This window comes from Neofelis nebulosa, chromosome 13, assembly GCF_028018385.1.
Source record: "Neofelis nebulosa isolate mNeoNeb1 chromosome 13, mNeoNeb1.pri, whole genome shotgun sequence".
NCBI classification, from domain to species: domain Eukaryota; kingdom Metazoa; phylum Chordata; class Mammalia; order Carnivora; family Felidae; genus Neofelis; species Neofelis nebulosa.
In genome coordinates, this window is record NC_080794.1 from 56,892,383 (window position 1) to 56,907,284 (window position 14,902).

At 35.9% G+C, this 14,902-nt stretch overlaps 1 protein-coding gene across 2 annotated transcripts in view; it reads left to right on the forward strand.

The window, feature by feature from the left end:
- BTAF1 (B-TFIID TATA-box binding protein associated factor 1) overlaps window positions 1-14,902 on the forward strand; it is a 120,067-nt gene that overhangs the window by 57,935 nt on the left and 47,230 nt on the right. For both annotated transcript variants that reach the window (XM_058697151.1, XM_058697152.1), the window contains 5 exons: window positions 6,434-6,538; window positions 7,713-7,862; window positions 8,178-8,320; window positions 8,589-8,763; window positions 10,224-10,427. In XM_058697151.1, the coding sequence (XP_058553134.1) occupies window positions 6,434-6,538; window positions 7,713-7,862; window positions 8,178-8,320; window positions 8,589-8,763; window positions 10,224-10,427 (777 nt within the window). The remainder of the gene's footprint in view (window positions 1-6,433; window positions 6,539-7,712; window positions 7,863-8,177; window positions 8,321-8,588; window positions 8,764-10,223; window positions 10,428-14,902) is intronic.

Here is a 14,902-nt window from a genome sequence, read left to right on the forward strand (position 1 = left end):
TTCACTGTAGCTTTGATTTACATTTCCCTGATGATGAGTGATGTTCAGCATCTTTTCATGTGTGTATTGGCCATGTGTATGTCTTCTTTGGAGAAATGTCCATTCATGTCTTCTGCCCATTTTTCAATTGTATTTTTTTTTTTTTTTTTGGTGTTGAGTTTTAGAAGTTCTTTATATATTTTGGATACTAACCCTTTATCAGGTATGTCATTTGTAAATATCTGCTCCCATTCTGAAGGTTGCCTTCTGGTTTTGTTGATTGTTTCCTTTGCTGTGCAAAAGCTTTTAGTTTATTTTTTGCTTTTGTTTCCCTTGCCTGAGGAGACCTATCTAAAAAAAAAAAGTTCCTATGGCCAGTGTCAGAGAAATTACTGCCTGTGCTCTCTTCTAAGATTTTTATGGTTTCAGGCTCACATTTAGGTCCTTAATCCATTTTGAGTTTTATTTTTGTGTATGGTGTAAGAAGGTGGTAGTCCAGTTTCATTCTTTTGCATGTAGCTGTCCAGTTTTCCCAACAGCATTTGTTGAAGAGACTTTTTCTTATTGCATATTTTTGCCTCCTTTATCAACGATCAATTGACCATATAATATATAATCATGGGTTTATTTCTGGCTCTCTATTCTGTTTCATTGATCTATGTGTCTGTGTTCCAGCACCATACTGTTTTGATTACTACAGCTTTGTAGTATAACTTGGAATCTAGGAATGTGATACCTCCAGTTTTGTTCTGTTTTCAAAATTACTTTGGCCATTCAGGGTCTTTTGTGGCTCCATACAAATTTTAGGAATGTTCTAGCTCTGGAATGTTTGTTCTAGTTCTGTGAAAAATGCTGTTGGTATATTTTTTAAAATATTTACGTTGACATTTATTTATTCTGACAGTGCAGATTCGGCATAGGACTTGATCTCATGAACTGTGAGATCATGACCTGAGCCAAAATCGAGTCAGGCGCTTAACTGACTGAGCCACCCAGGCACTCCCTGTTGGTATTTTTTTTTCTTTTTTAATTTCAGTTTTCTTTCTTTTTTTAAATATAATTTATTGTCAAATTGGCTTCCATACAACACCCAGTGCTCATCCCAACAAGTGCCCTCCTCATTGCCCATCACCTACTTTCCCCTCTCCCCCATCCCCTATCCCTGTTGGTATTTTTTTAGGGATTGTATTAAATCTGTAGATTGGTGTGGGTGTTATGGGCATTTTAGCAATATTTGTTCTTCCAGTCCAGGAGCATGGAATATCTTTCCATTTGTGTTATCTTCAGTTTTTTTCATCAGTTTTATTTTTCAGGGTACAGGTCTCTCACTTCCTTGGTTAACTGTATTCCTAGTTATTATTTTTGGTACAGTTGTAAATGGGATTATTTTCTTCTCTTTCTGTTGCTTCATTATTGGTGCAGAGAAATGCAGCAGATTTCTGTATATTAATTTTATACCCTGCAAGCTTACTGAATTCATCTGTCATTTCTAGTAGGATTTTGGTAAAGTCTTTAGGGTTCTCTATATATAGTATCGTGTCATCTGCAAATAGTGACAGTTTTACTTCTTGCTCACCAATTTGGATGCCTTTGATTCCTTTCATGAGAGTATTTTGGCACATGGCTCATCACTTGTCCCCTCTCCCCCACATATACACTGTCCTTCCAAAATATTATCTCCCTTTCTTTCTGTATCTTTCCTTCAGGGAATAGGGCAGTTCTCTAGTGCCACTAAACAATTCCAGCTTCTATAACTCACTGTGATTTTTTTGTTGTTATTACCTGAAGTCATGATGCAGTGAAAACTTAATGGTTATTATTACTTTTATGATCTCAGCAACATTATTTGCTGAGAAAGTATCAGAGTAAACTATGTCCGATGGTTGTATCTGTTATTGTATTCTTCTCTACAGCATTACCTGATGGTTGCTATTGACTGCTTCATAGCTACCTGCAAACTGTCTTATAATACAAGTTCATGATCTCTTATTTGCAGTTTTGAAATCCGAAGTTTTTTTTTTGTAAAGTGAACCAACTTCTCAAACTACTCACTTGGTGGAAAGCCTGCTCATCTTGAAGAGAAACTTTTAAGTCTTTATCCTAGTAAATACGCCCATTCACAAATTTTGCTTCAGAAATAATAACATATTTGGGTGCCACCACAGGCCCTGTTGAGGATATTACATAGCATGCAGTATATACAACCTCAGTATTGTTATAAAATTTGAAAAATTATGAATTTCAAAATATATTTGGCTCCAGGAATTTGGGTGAGAGATGATAGACGACGTATGGTGATGATAAAGATCTATTCTCATTGGGGTACCTGGTGGCTCATTTGGTTAGGTGCCTGACTGTTGATTTTGGCTCAGGTCATAATCTCACTATTTGTGACATCGATAAACATTAAAAAAAAAAAAATCTGTTCTCACTTGAACTTCCCTTTTTCTGAGCTGCTTTCTATGACTATTATTACTTCAGTGGCTTAATGAAAAGATGCCTTAACTAAATAAAAAATCTGGACTCTAACCTTGGCTCTACTGTTTGTTAAATTTATGATCTTGGTCAAGTTGCTTTAACTGTTCTGGTGATAATCTTCACCCAGTGTTCCTTAGACTTATATGGGCTAAGTAAGATAATGTAAATGAAAGTGCTTTATTAAAATGTTAATGCTGTACAAATAATTAATAGTACAGATAGTAAGAACAATAATTAATACTTCAAGTTCTGGGAATTCTTTTCTAATAATTTGCAATCTTATTTATATACTGAGGTGTAAGAATGATATTATAGTAATAATCCAAGTTATTATTGAGGCCTTTATGCTGTGAATGCTGGTAAGCATGTAACATGGGTGGCTACTGCCATTCTGTGTTGCCGATGAAGGAACTGGTGACCAAAAATTAAACTTTCCCAAGCTCTTGTAGCTGCACCACTCACAGTTACTGATTTCAGGCTCAGAATCTGGTCCAATTCTGGCTGACTTTCAGTTTTAAATTTTACATGGAGGGGCGCCTGGGTGGCTCAGTTGGTTAAGTGTCTGCCTTCAGCTCAGGTCATGATCTCACGGTCTGTGAGTTCGAGCCCCATGTCAGGCTCTGTGCTGACAGCTTGGAGGCTGGAACCTGCTTCAGATTCTGTGTCTCCCTCTCTCTCTGCCCCTCCCCAACTTGTGCTCTGTGTCTCTCTCAAAAATAAATAAAAATGTAAAAAAAAAAATTACAAATTTTACATGGAGACAAAATGGATTTAAGTGCCTATTGAATTGCTTTCTCACTTTTGTATATTAAGTCATCTTAAGTACAAAGTGAAATGAACTCTTCTTTAAATTGCTGGTAACTCTATTGCTGAAACTGGTTTCATTTTCTAACTTCTCAATCCATTCCTCTCAATAACTGCAGTGTTGAGGCCAAATCTGCACTGTACCTCTTAAAGACTGATGCCTCTATTTCCTTGAAAGGATTCTGATTATCTTTAGTAATTTTTTGTTATGTTTTACTTTATGAAACCAGAAGACTTTATGACAAAGATGCCCTTAATCTTAAGGTTTATCCCATAATGACTGTGTATGCAGGCATACACGTCTCTAAAATATCCTTAAATAAAACGACAGTTAATACAGTTATTTATGAAATCTTACTACCATTAGTCTTCTCTGTGACATACCATAGCGTTTGTGATGTTAACATTTGGAAGTATTGGCAAGCCTGGCTTCTTAGGGAGCATGAAAGAATAACTTTTAAGCATACCAAACTAGTTTCATTTGGTAAGGATTTAACATCAAAGTGTAACTGTTTTTGTTAAACTAGTAGTTTGGCAATGAAAGTGAAGGAATTTACCATGTGATTTTCCTTTATGTTTTGTCTCATTAGCTTATGACTGTGTGTGTACATACAAGAGTGCTGTCTATGGATCTCTATGTCTCTCAGTGAACTACTTTACTGGAATATCTAGAGTAACTAGTGTTGTAACCACTAAGAGTTATAGCTGGAACTTGACTCATCAATCTAGAAAAATATGCCAGACATTAATCTTTTGTTCTGCTGACTGGGTCAACTTTTCCATTCCACTTGCATCACAGCCACTTTATGAGTCATTCTAAAATCTCAGTTACATGCAGCATTGACTTGTTTGAAAGGCAAACTTTAGCAAGAAGCTTATATTTAGCATGAAGGTATATATGAAATTGAGTTGGAATGTGGGGATTCAAGATATAAGAAATTTCACATAGGCATGTGTAGAAGACCAAAAGAATACACTTAAATAAGATTGGCATTAGAGAATATTTGCATAATTAGGTATGGGCCAGATATTACAGAGGTGTTAAAAAGCAAGAGCAGAGGTTAAATATTTAGCTGACTTTCAATAAATATTGATTGGACAAATGAATAGAGCATTATAAATTGTGTAAGAGTTCGGCGCACATGTGCGCGTTTGTGTGTGTGTTTCTCTTGTGGTGGGCCAAAATAGGATTTCAGACCAAATTTGTGGAAGAACTCAGTGTGATTCATCACCTTGTTGTAACTTCTTTTCAAATCTCCTTCCCTGCAACCCCAGATCATTTGATATGGATATAAATGATGATGAATTTGCCTCCAGGCAGGAAATCAAATCAGGTGTTCCTGGAGGTGATGATCAGATTGTTGCTTTTTTTCCACATCTACTCATTTTGTGGGCATGCTTGTGGGAAGACGGAAGGGGTGTAGCAAAAGAAAAATGGCAAGATCTTACCCTGTCAGTTTTGCCAGTTAGGGATTTATTACCAACTATTAATTGTGGGAAATTTCACACATTACTGTCTGTGACGTTGGACCATTTTCCTCTAAGCAATATGGATTTATTCAACAAATATTTTAGTGCCTAATATGTGTTTACAATTCTTTAGATACTGACCAGAAAGAGACAGGTCTCTACCCTTTTATAGAGCTTAAAATAGGAAACTAAACAAGACAGGAGAAACTCCCAGACAACTAGACAAGCTCTAATAACATAATGAGGTGAGTGTCTGGTAGAGGAAGTAGACGATGCTGCAGGATCCTAGCCAGTGAGGTGAGTGAAGGTCAGGGAAGGTCCTGCTAAAAGTGAAGTCTAAGCTGAGATCTGAAGGATGAGTAGAATTTAACCAGTGAAGAGCGGGGTAAAAGGAAGGAGCAGCAGGTGAAACTCTGGAAGCTGGAGAGAACATGATGGCAGTAAAGAGGAGGTGAAAGGAAATTGGCTGGAGGATAGAGTGTGAGGGAGTATAGATGGCTAGAAGTCTCACCTTGATTTTCAGGTACAGTGAACTGTATTATAATTTGATTTCTGTGTGCCATCAATTCTCTTTATTCTGAGTTCTAGGAAGGCAGTACATAGCAGGGAACATCAATCTGAATAAAGCAACTGGGAAGAAACTACCCCATCTGTGTCACACTAAATAACCATCATTTATTTTCCTCAGTAATTCCCACAGATGCACTCCCCTCTGTCTGATGCTCACTACAGAAATGTTGGGGACTGCATGTAACACTAACATAAATGCTAATAATTGTTATGTTAATTATTTAACTAGACCAAAACATTTTTTTCAAAAGCCATTCTTAAGCTTGAATTCACATATAACTTTAGTAATAGTGTTCCAGGTTATAGTTAATTTAAACTTGGTGAAGTAAACAGATTGTGGCAAGAATTTTTCTGTTTATTAGTTTACACTGTACTGGATTAATGCTAAATGGTCATCAAAACGTTGCAGACTTTCCCTAAGATTAGGGGGGAAATTTTTGATTAGTAGAGTCCTAGTTAGTAGCATACTACAGGTCCATTAACTACTTAAAAAAAGTTGCGGGAGAGGAATTCCGAGAAGGATAATCTCTAAAGGAGTGAAAATAATAATGAGCTCCTCATTGCACCCCGTTCCCCCACCAGTCTAATTAAAGAGACCTGTAAATACAAAGTAACAGCATTAGATTTCCTGCCTAAATCATTGCCTGCTAGAAGACAGGTGCAAAATTAATGAAAATAGGTCAGCCAGCTTTCAGATCTGCAATAGACAGATTGGCCCTGGATGGGCTAAGGCATACCTTGTGATTTTTTTAAGATCATACTAATAGCTAAAACCATATTACGTTTTGCAACCATATTGAAAAGGAGATGGTTGCACACTTGTCAGGTGAAGTGAATTTGGCCTCCAAATATTTTCCCAGCCTTATCTTATATTTTCTACTAAGCAGACTTTATGCTGTGCTACTACAGAATCTGCATTTTTAAAATACTAGTTCCTCTGATGGTATTTAATTTCTCTAAATCTTTGGAATAAGAAATAGGATTCTCTTGCTCCAAAATCTTGTAAAAACTTATCACCCAGTTGAACCTTTTTGATAAAGCCATATAACAGTTGTATTACTTGACTTATAACTCTTTAAATAAGCTAACACCCAAGAATTGTATACTATAGATTTGCTGTTTTTGTTTTCAGAACTCTTCATCTTGGCTTATACCTATTCTGCCTGATATGCTACGACACATTTTTCAGTTTTGTGTATTAGAAAGCAGCCAGGAAATTCTGGACCTCATTCACAAGGTACACAGTGAATATATCTGTACTCTTTTCCCCAGTGATTTGGTAGATTTAAAAAATTTTCCACAATCGCTATACTGTTGTTGGTCAGGAATTTTAAGAAATTAGAAATCAAAACATTTGAAAAGTCAGAGATCGCTGTTAGTTTTCTATTACTGCCATATCAAATGACCACAAATTAGTGGCTTAAAACAACATAAATGTATTACTTCACAGTTCTATAGCTCAGAAGTCTGACATGGGTATCCTCAGGCCAGGCAAGATATGACAAGAAAATAGTCTTCTTATGGAATATAATAGTTGAATCTACTAGGCAAGGGTTTTAAGCACTTTCTGATAGCCTCAGTACAGAAAGTAAAATGAAGGAAAGACTTTTCTTTATCACTTGTTTTGCTGTTTGTAAGTATGCTTATTGATCCTGTGAAGTATCTTTTGGAATTCATTGGTAATACACAGAGTCTGATCGTTTTAGTTTAGATTTGTACTTTTCCCCCTTATTTGCAAGGTGTATTGGGATCTTTAAAGATGAGCTATTTGATATATTTAACTGTTCATAAAGGGAAATGGTACTGTTTGACCTTTCAAATCTGTTAATTGAGCCTTGAATTATTGCCTCTGAGGTGGCTCATTGTTAACAGCCTTGGGTTAACAGTGGTGTTATTTCTACAGGCTTTTCATTACATTTAATGTTATGCATCAAGAAAGGTACCTTATTAAGATCATGAATCAAGACTTACATTGTTCTTAATTTATACTAGGACATTACCACCTCTAACTTTAGCAGAGGACATCTATCAGGAACTGTTAGATGTTGAAGAGTGTATGTTGAATATAGGACTGCATTAGTATTGAGCTTTATGATACATGCAAAGGATTTCAACAGCTGAGATTTTGACAACTCTTATTGTTATGGGTATCTTACATTTTAAATGATGTTTGCAAAATACTGAAGAAAACTCTTGTGTTCCTCTCCTTAAAACTTGCTTTTGTGTTAATATACAAAACTATCAAAAAGCAGCATTTAAAAATAAGGTTTTCTATTGACTTTTAAAATTGATCTCTGTGCTATTTCCAACCTTTTTTTTTTTTTAACTCAGTATCCCTAAAAATAAGTATTAGATTTTATTACCCCATACTAGAAAAATTTCACTTTTCATGTTTCTCTTTCACTTTGTAGGTTTGGATGGAACTGTTGAGCAAAGCTTCAGTTCATTATGTGGTAGCAGCTGCTTGTCCCTGGATGGGTGCTTGGCTTTGCTTGATGATGCAGCCTTCTCATTTACCTATTGACTTAAATATGTTGCTAGAAGTCAAAGCCAGAGCCAAGGTGAGTGTAAAGGGACATAATGTATTTGTATATTTAGGTCTAAATATTAATATAGTAAACTATGTAAGAAATTTGTATTGCTTTATCTTAAGTGTAATTTAATTAATTTAATGTAAGGACAAATTACTGTTTTATGAGGACCTTGACAAAATGCATAGTAGTTTTTATCCATTAAAATTTTGGGAAAAGAAATGTATTTTACTGGGATAACAAATGAGGGTATTTTTGCGTATAGAGGAGAGTTGCCTATTAAATTTTAATGATTAATCTTTAATTATAGTTAGTTTCCCCTCCTCCCCCCACCTTTCTTTCTAGGAAAAAACATGTGGTAAGGTACGCCAAGGCCAAAGCCAAACTAAAGAAGTCCTTCAGGAGTACATTGCAGGTGCAGAGACCATCATGGAAGATCCCTCCACTAGGGATTTTGTGGTTATGCGGGCCAGAATGATGGCAGCCAAGTGAGTATACAAAAATTGAGAAGCCTTTTAAAAGAACCAAAATATTCTTCTGATGTGTTTGTCAATACTTCCTCCATCACACTAGTTACAGAGTAAGAAAAAGTGTAATTAAACATTTTTCTTTTTTTTTTGAAGTTTTAAATAAGATTTATATCTTTTTATGAAGATGAAAGAGGAGTTATATCTTTGTTGTGAAAAGTTATAGCTTCAATAGGGAAAACTTTACTTCAAGTAAGTTCTATAGTAACTTCTTTTTTCTCCCTCCTAGGTTGTTAGGAGCACTTTGTTGCTGTATTTGTGATCCAGGTGTAAATGTGGTAACCCAAGAAATTAAGCCAGCTGAATCCCTTGGCCAGTTACTACTCTTCTATTTGAACTCCAAATCTGCCTTGCAGAGAATTAGTGTTGCATTGGTAATCTGTGAATGGGCTGCTTTACAAAAGGTAAGATTTTTCCCCAAAAGTAATGAAGACAAGTTAAGTAAACCAATTTCCATTAGCTGTTAAGATTATTTTCATTATATTTTATAAACAGAACAAAATTTTGTCTATATAAAAACCCGACAGTTCTAGAAAAGTATTCTAAATTGTAGTGAACCATTATTTCTCTTCCAGTTGCTTTTAACCTTAGACTTTTTTCTTAGAACCCCCAGTTTCGTACCTGAGACTACTAGCTATGACCATACTTAATGTTTGCTCTTGATACTACAATCTGTTAAGAAATGTTCCTCCAAAACAGTCATGTGTATGTGTGGAAGCAGTCCAGAAACTGTTGGTCATTCATTCCTTAATATCTGAACACTACAAAAGATAAGAGGCTTTGAGATTGATTTGTATGAGTAGTAGCAAGGGCAGAATTTTTGGTCACAGGAAGAATAAAACCTCCATCTTTAAACTAAAGTCTTCATGTTTCCAAGTAAGCCATTCTCTTGCAGCCCCTTTAACCTTTAACTTCTAATAAGATATGTGATTTTGTGTAAGACTTACTTCTGTAAATCAAAGAAACTTCCTGCTGGCTTTGTTTATTCCATTAACTGGAATTCTGGAAATTTAACTGTCTGCACTTGCTGTGAGAGTTTCTTGTTACTGCCTCTTAGCAGTTTGTCAAAGCTATGTCTAAAAGTAATTGAGCCATGCTCTGTTGCATCTGAGACCCCAGCTTTGCCTCTGGAAAGAAGCAAGGCTCATCTGTTTTTAGGCAGGACTCGGTGTGCTGGAGAGGCAGTGATGCTGTGTTTTTGTGCCTCTCAGACTCAGCAGCAAGTGTTGACAGTTCGGTTTCTGGACCCTCACAGAGCTTCTCTGGACTTACTCTGTGAAGCCCAGGCTGACCACCCAGATCCCACAGAACCCCTCATGGCTCACCACTGAGGCCATTCCCCCTCTGGTTGGGGCAGGCAACAACCAGAGAGAGTGGGAAGGGTTAGTTAAATTTGGGGGCAGGTAAGTAGCTTTTAAATTATATATATCCATTTCTACAGTATGGCATGTGAAGCTATGGGTTCAACTGTTAAGAAATCTAATAATGAGTTTTTAAATAACATTTTTAGTGCATGCTAAGTGTTCTTTTCTGACTGATTTCTTTTTACAGTTATATTTTTAAGTCCGTGCTATATACATAAAAACTTGGTATAAATTCAGAGTAAAGTAGGAGTGATTAGGTGCAAAATTTAATGGAATTATAATAGTTCCATGTGCATGTTCTATAGTGATTCATATTAAAATTATAGTAGTTTGGGTGTGATACCTTTTCTCTGCAACTAACGATGTTCTGGGAGGTAACAGAACATAGATTCAAGATGAATAGGAATTTAGAACTTTGTAGTTTGCAAGTGAAAATGTATGCATCTCTAGAATTATGTTTATATATTTGTCCTGAATATTTCTTGTCTGTTATATTTTAGGAGTGTAAAGCTGTTACCCTAGCTGTGCAGCCACGTTTACTTGATATCCTTTCAGAACATTTATATTATGATGAAATTGCCGTTCCATTCACACGAATGCAGAATGAATGTAAACAGCTTATTTCATCATTAACTGATGCACATATTGAAGTTGGTAGTAGAGTAAACAACAATGTTTTTACAATAGATCAAGCTAATGACTTGGTGAGTAAAGAAGTAACTTTCTTAATTTTAGATAGAGCATGAAATAAAGATTAGAAATTTGTTATGTGATATTTACCACAAAAACACTAATTTGTTGAATCTATCCATGGCTTGATAGCCTGTCACTCCTGCCCTTCAGAAAAGTTTTCATTGCATTGACTTTTTTAAAATTTTTTTTACATTTATTTATTTTTGAGAGACAAAGACAGCACAAGTCGGGGAGGGAGAAGGAGACACAGAATCCGAAGCAGGCTCCAGGCTCTGAGCTGTCAGCACAGAGCCCAACGCGGGGCTCGAATTCACAAACCATGAGATCATGACCTGATCCGAAGTCGGACACTCAACCGACTGAGCCACCCAGGCGCCCCTTCTTTTTTTTTTTTTTTTTTTTTTTTTTTTTTTTTTTTTTTTTTTTAAATTAGAGGAGGGGGAAGGAATTTTCTTTAAATCTCAGGTTCTAACAAACCAACGTACCTTTATTAGAAAAACCTGTTCCATTTTTTTGGTCATTTCTCAGTTTTGCTTAATACTGGCAGAGTATAGAATAAACTGCTTCTGTATAAGTTCCTGAGTATTTCTCAAGCCCTCTCTCAACTTATAATGAAAATATTTAAACATAAAAGTAAGGGAGGGGCACCGGGCTGGGTCAGTTGGAGCAGCATGTGACTCCTGAGTCATGAGTTCAGCCCTCATGTTCGATGAACAGATAACTTAAAACGAAAACTTTTAACGAAAACTTAAAACAAGAGAGAGAAGGTAAGAGAATTACACAATGAACATTCATATACTCCCCAACTAGATTGCAGAGTTAATATTTTACTAAATTTGCTTTATGACATATATTTGCACTGTCTACTCATCAGTCTGTCTTTTTTGATGCATTTATAAATTAGTTACAGATATCAGTAAACTGATCTATCTATATATGTACCTGTATCATTAAAATTCAGTATTTATGTTTTTGCTCTTTTGTGAGGTAAAATACTATGAAGTCCACAAATCTTAAACTATTTGATGAATTTTAACAGATGACGATACCTATGAAAACCAAATCCCTATCAAGATACAGACAGTACTGTCACCACTTTGTAGTCAATCCCTGCCTGTCCCTGCCCTCAAGTAACCATCATTCTGATTTTTCCTCCCTCCTAGGTTACTTTTGCCGATTCTAGAATTTGTATAATTGGAATCATAAACTCTGTGCTGTTTGGTTTTAAGAGTTTTTTTTCAGTATGATTTTTTAAAATTCATCCATGTTATATATATCAATAATTCATTTTTTATTGATTAGTTTTATTCCACTGTATAAATACACCACAGTTAAGCCCTTCTCCTGTTAATGAACACTTGGGCTATTCCAAGGTTTTGGCTATTATGAAATAGCTGTTATAAACATTCTTGTACAAGTGTCTTTGTAGACATATATTTTCATTTCTCGTGGGTAAATATGTGTGAGTAGAATTGCTGAATTTTAGGGTGGTTGTTTATTTACTTTTATAAAAAATTGCAGACCTTCTCCCAAAGCGGCTATATCATTTTATCTTCTTACCAGCAATATGTGTGAGTTCTGGTTGTTCCACATCACCATCAACATTTGGTATGGTTGCTCCTTTTCACTGAAGCCATTCTGGTCGTTGTATGATAGTGTCATTGTGATTTTTACTTTGTGTTTCCTTGATGGCTAATATGTTCAACACTTTTTTATGTCTTAGTGGCCATTTGAAGACCTTCCTGTCTGAAATGTCTGTAGAAATCATTTGCCTGTTTTTAATTAGGTTGTCCTATTTATTACTGAGTTGTAGAAGTTTTTATATATATCCTGACATACCAATCCTTTGTTAGATAGATGCTTCCTGCATATTTTCTCCCAGTGTGTGGCTTGCCTTTTCTTTTTCTTAATTGTCTTTAGATGAGCAGATATTTTTAATTTTGATGAAGTCTAGTTTAATAGTTGTTTTCTTTGATGGTTATTGTGTTCTGTGACCTAAAGTACCTTTTCTTATCTCTAATTTGTTTTTTGTTTTTTTTGTTTTTTTTTTTTAATTTTTTTTTTTCAACGTTTTTTATTTATTTTTGGGACAGAGAGAGACAGAGCATGAACGGGGGAGGGGCAGAGAGAGAGGGAGACACAGAATCGGAAACAGGCTCCAGGCTCCGAGCCATCAGCCCAGAGCCTGACGCGGGGCTCGAACTCACGGACCGTGAGATCGTGACCTGGCTGAAGTCGGACGCTTAACCGACTGCGCCACCCAGGCGCCCCTTCTTATCTCTAATTTGTGAAGATAGTTACATACATTTTCTTCTAAAGTTTTGCAGTTTTAGCTTTTGTATTTAGATTTATCATCCATATTGAATTAATGTTTATGTTTACTATGAAGTACAAATTGAATTCTGTTTGTTTTTCAAAAAGAACCATTTGAAACATTTTTAAAAATTTATTTTGAGAGATAGCCTGAGTGGGGGAGGGGTAGAGAGAGATGGAGAGAGAGAATCCCGAGCAGGCTCTGCACTGCCAGCATTGGTTAACCAACAGCCACCCAGGTGCCCCAAAGATAACCATTTTTTCAAGCATCTTTTATTGAAAAGATTTTCTGTTCCCAGTCCCAATTGGAATTCTCTGGCACCTGTGTCAAAAATTTGTTCAAGTATAGGTGTAGATCTATATCTGTATTCTGTTCAGTCCCTTTGTCTCTCATGCCATCACCAATGTCTTGATTTTTGTAACTTTGTACTTACTAAGTTCTTAAAGTTAGGTGGTGTAAATGAGTTCTTCCTTTTTGAGTTATAGGATCAGGAACTGAGGCACTTTACTTGTGTTGATTCCTGTGAAACAGCAGTCTTCATTTCTTATCCTCTTTTCTAATTAGAAAAAATTATATACTGGAATTTGTTTTCACCTGTGAGAGAAGGCTAAAATTGCTATTTTTTTCCTGAATTGTTATTTTATAAAGTTGTTTTTCTGATTGTTGTCGTTCTTTATCCATTTTGCCTCTGCTTCCCTTCTTCCCTCCCTACTATTTCTGACAACTTTTTTTTTCTTATGCTGAAAACTTAAAAAAAAAATTTTTAATGTTTATTTATTCTTAAGAAGGGGGGGGGGGGATTGGAAGGGTAGATAGAGAGGGAGACACAGAATCCGAAGCAGGCTCCAGGCTCTGAGCTGTCAGCACAGTGCCCGATGCGGGGCTCGAACTCACAGACTGTGAGATCATAACCTGAGCTGAAGTCAGGTGCTCAACCTACTGAGCTACGCAGGCACCCCATTATGATGAAAACTTTTAAGGTTTACTATCTTAGCAACTTCCAAATATGCAGTTCAATATTACTGACTGTAGTCATCATGCTGTATATTACATTCCCATAACTTATTTATTATAGAACTGGGCGTTTGTACTTCTTGACCTCCTTTACCCATTCCACCTCCTCCTTATCCCTTTCCCCTCTGGCAACTACCAGTCTACTCTCTATTAGTTTTGTTTGTTCCTTTGTTTTTCAGATTCCACAGTAAGTGAACTCATAAGGTATTTGTCTTTCTCTGATGTATTTCACTTAGCATAATGCCCTAAAGATCCATCCATGTTGTTGCAGTTGGGAAATTTTATTCTCTTTTATGGCAAAGTAGTGTCCCATTGTCGATACATACTGCATCTTTATCCATTCATCCATCCATGGACACTTAGGTTGTTTGTGTATCTTGGCTATTGTGAATGATGCTGTAGTGAACATAAGCGTGCATGTATCTTTTCAAATTACTGTTTCATTTTCTTCAGATAAATATCCAGAAGTGGAAGTGCTGGATAATCTGGTAGTTCTATTTTTCATTTTTTGAGGAACTTCATACTGTTTTCCATAGTGGTTGCACCAATTTACATCCCCACTAACAGTGCACAAGGGTTCCCTTTTTCCACATCCTTGCCAACACTTGTTATTTCTTATCTTTTTGATAATTGTCATTTGGTAGGCATGAAATGATATCTCATTGTGGTTTTATTTGCATTTCCCTCGTGATAATGAGCATCTTTTCGTGTACTATTGGCTATCTGTATGCCTTCTGAAAAAATATCTGTTCAGAACCTCTGCCCATTTTTTAAAAAATTTATTTATTATTTTTTAAATGTTTTAATTAATGAAATTATTTAATTTACATCCAAGTTAGCATGTAGTGCAACAATGATTTCAGGAGTAGATTCCCTAATGCCCCTTACCCATTTAGCCCATCCCTTTGCCATCAACCCTCTGTTTGTTCTCTGTATTTAAGAGTCTCTTATGTTTTGTCACCCTCCCTGTTTTTATATTTTTGCTTCTCTTCTCTTATGTTCATCTGTTTCATATCTTAAATTCTTCGTATGAGTGAAGTCATATGATATCTTTCTCCTACTAATTTTGCTTAGCATAATACCCTGTAGTTCCATCCACGTAGTTGCAAATGGCAAGATTTCATTCTTTTTGATTGCCAAGTAATACTCCACTGTGTG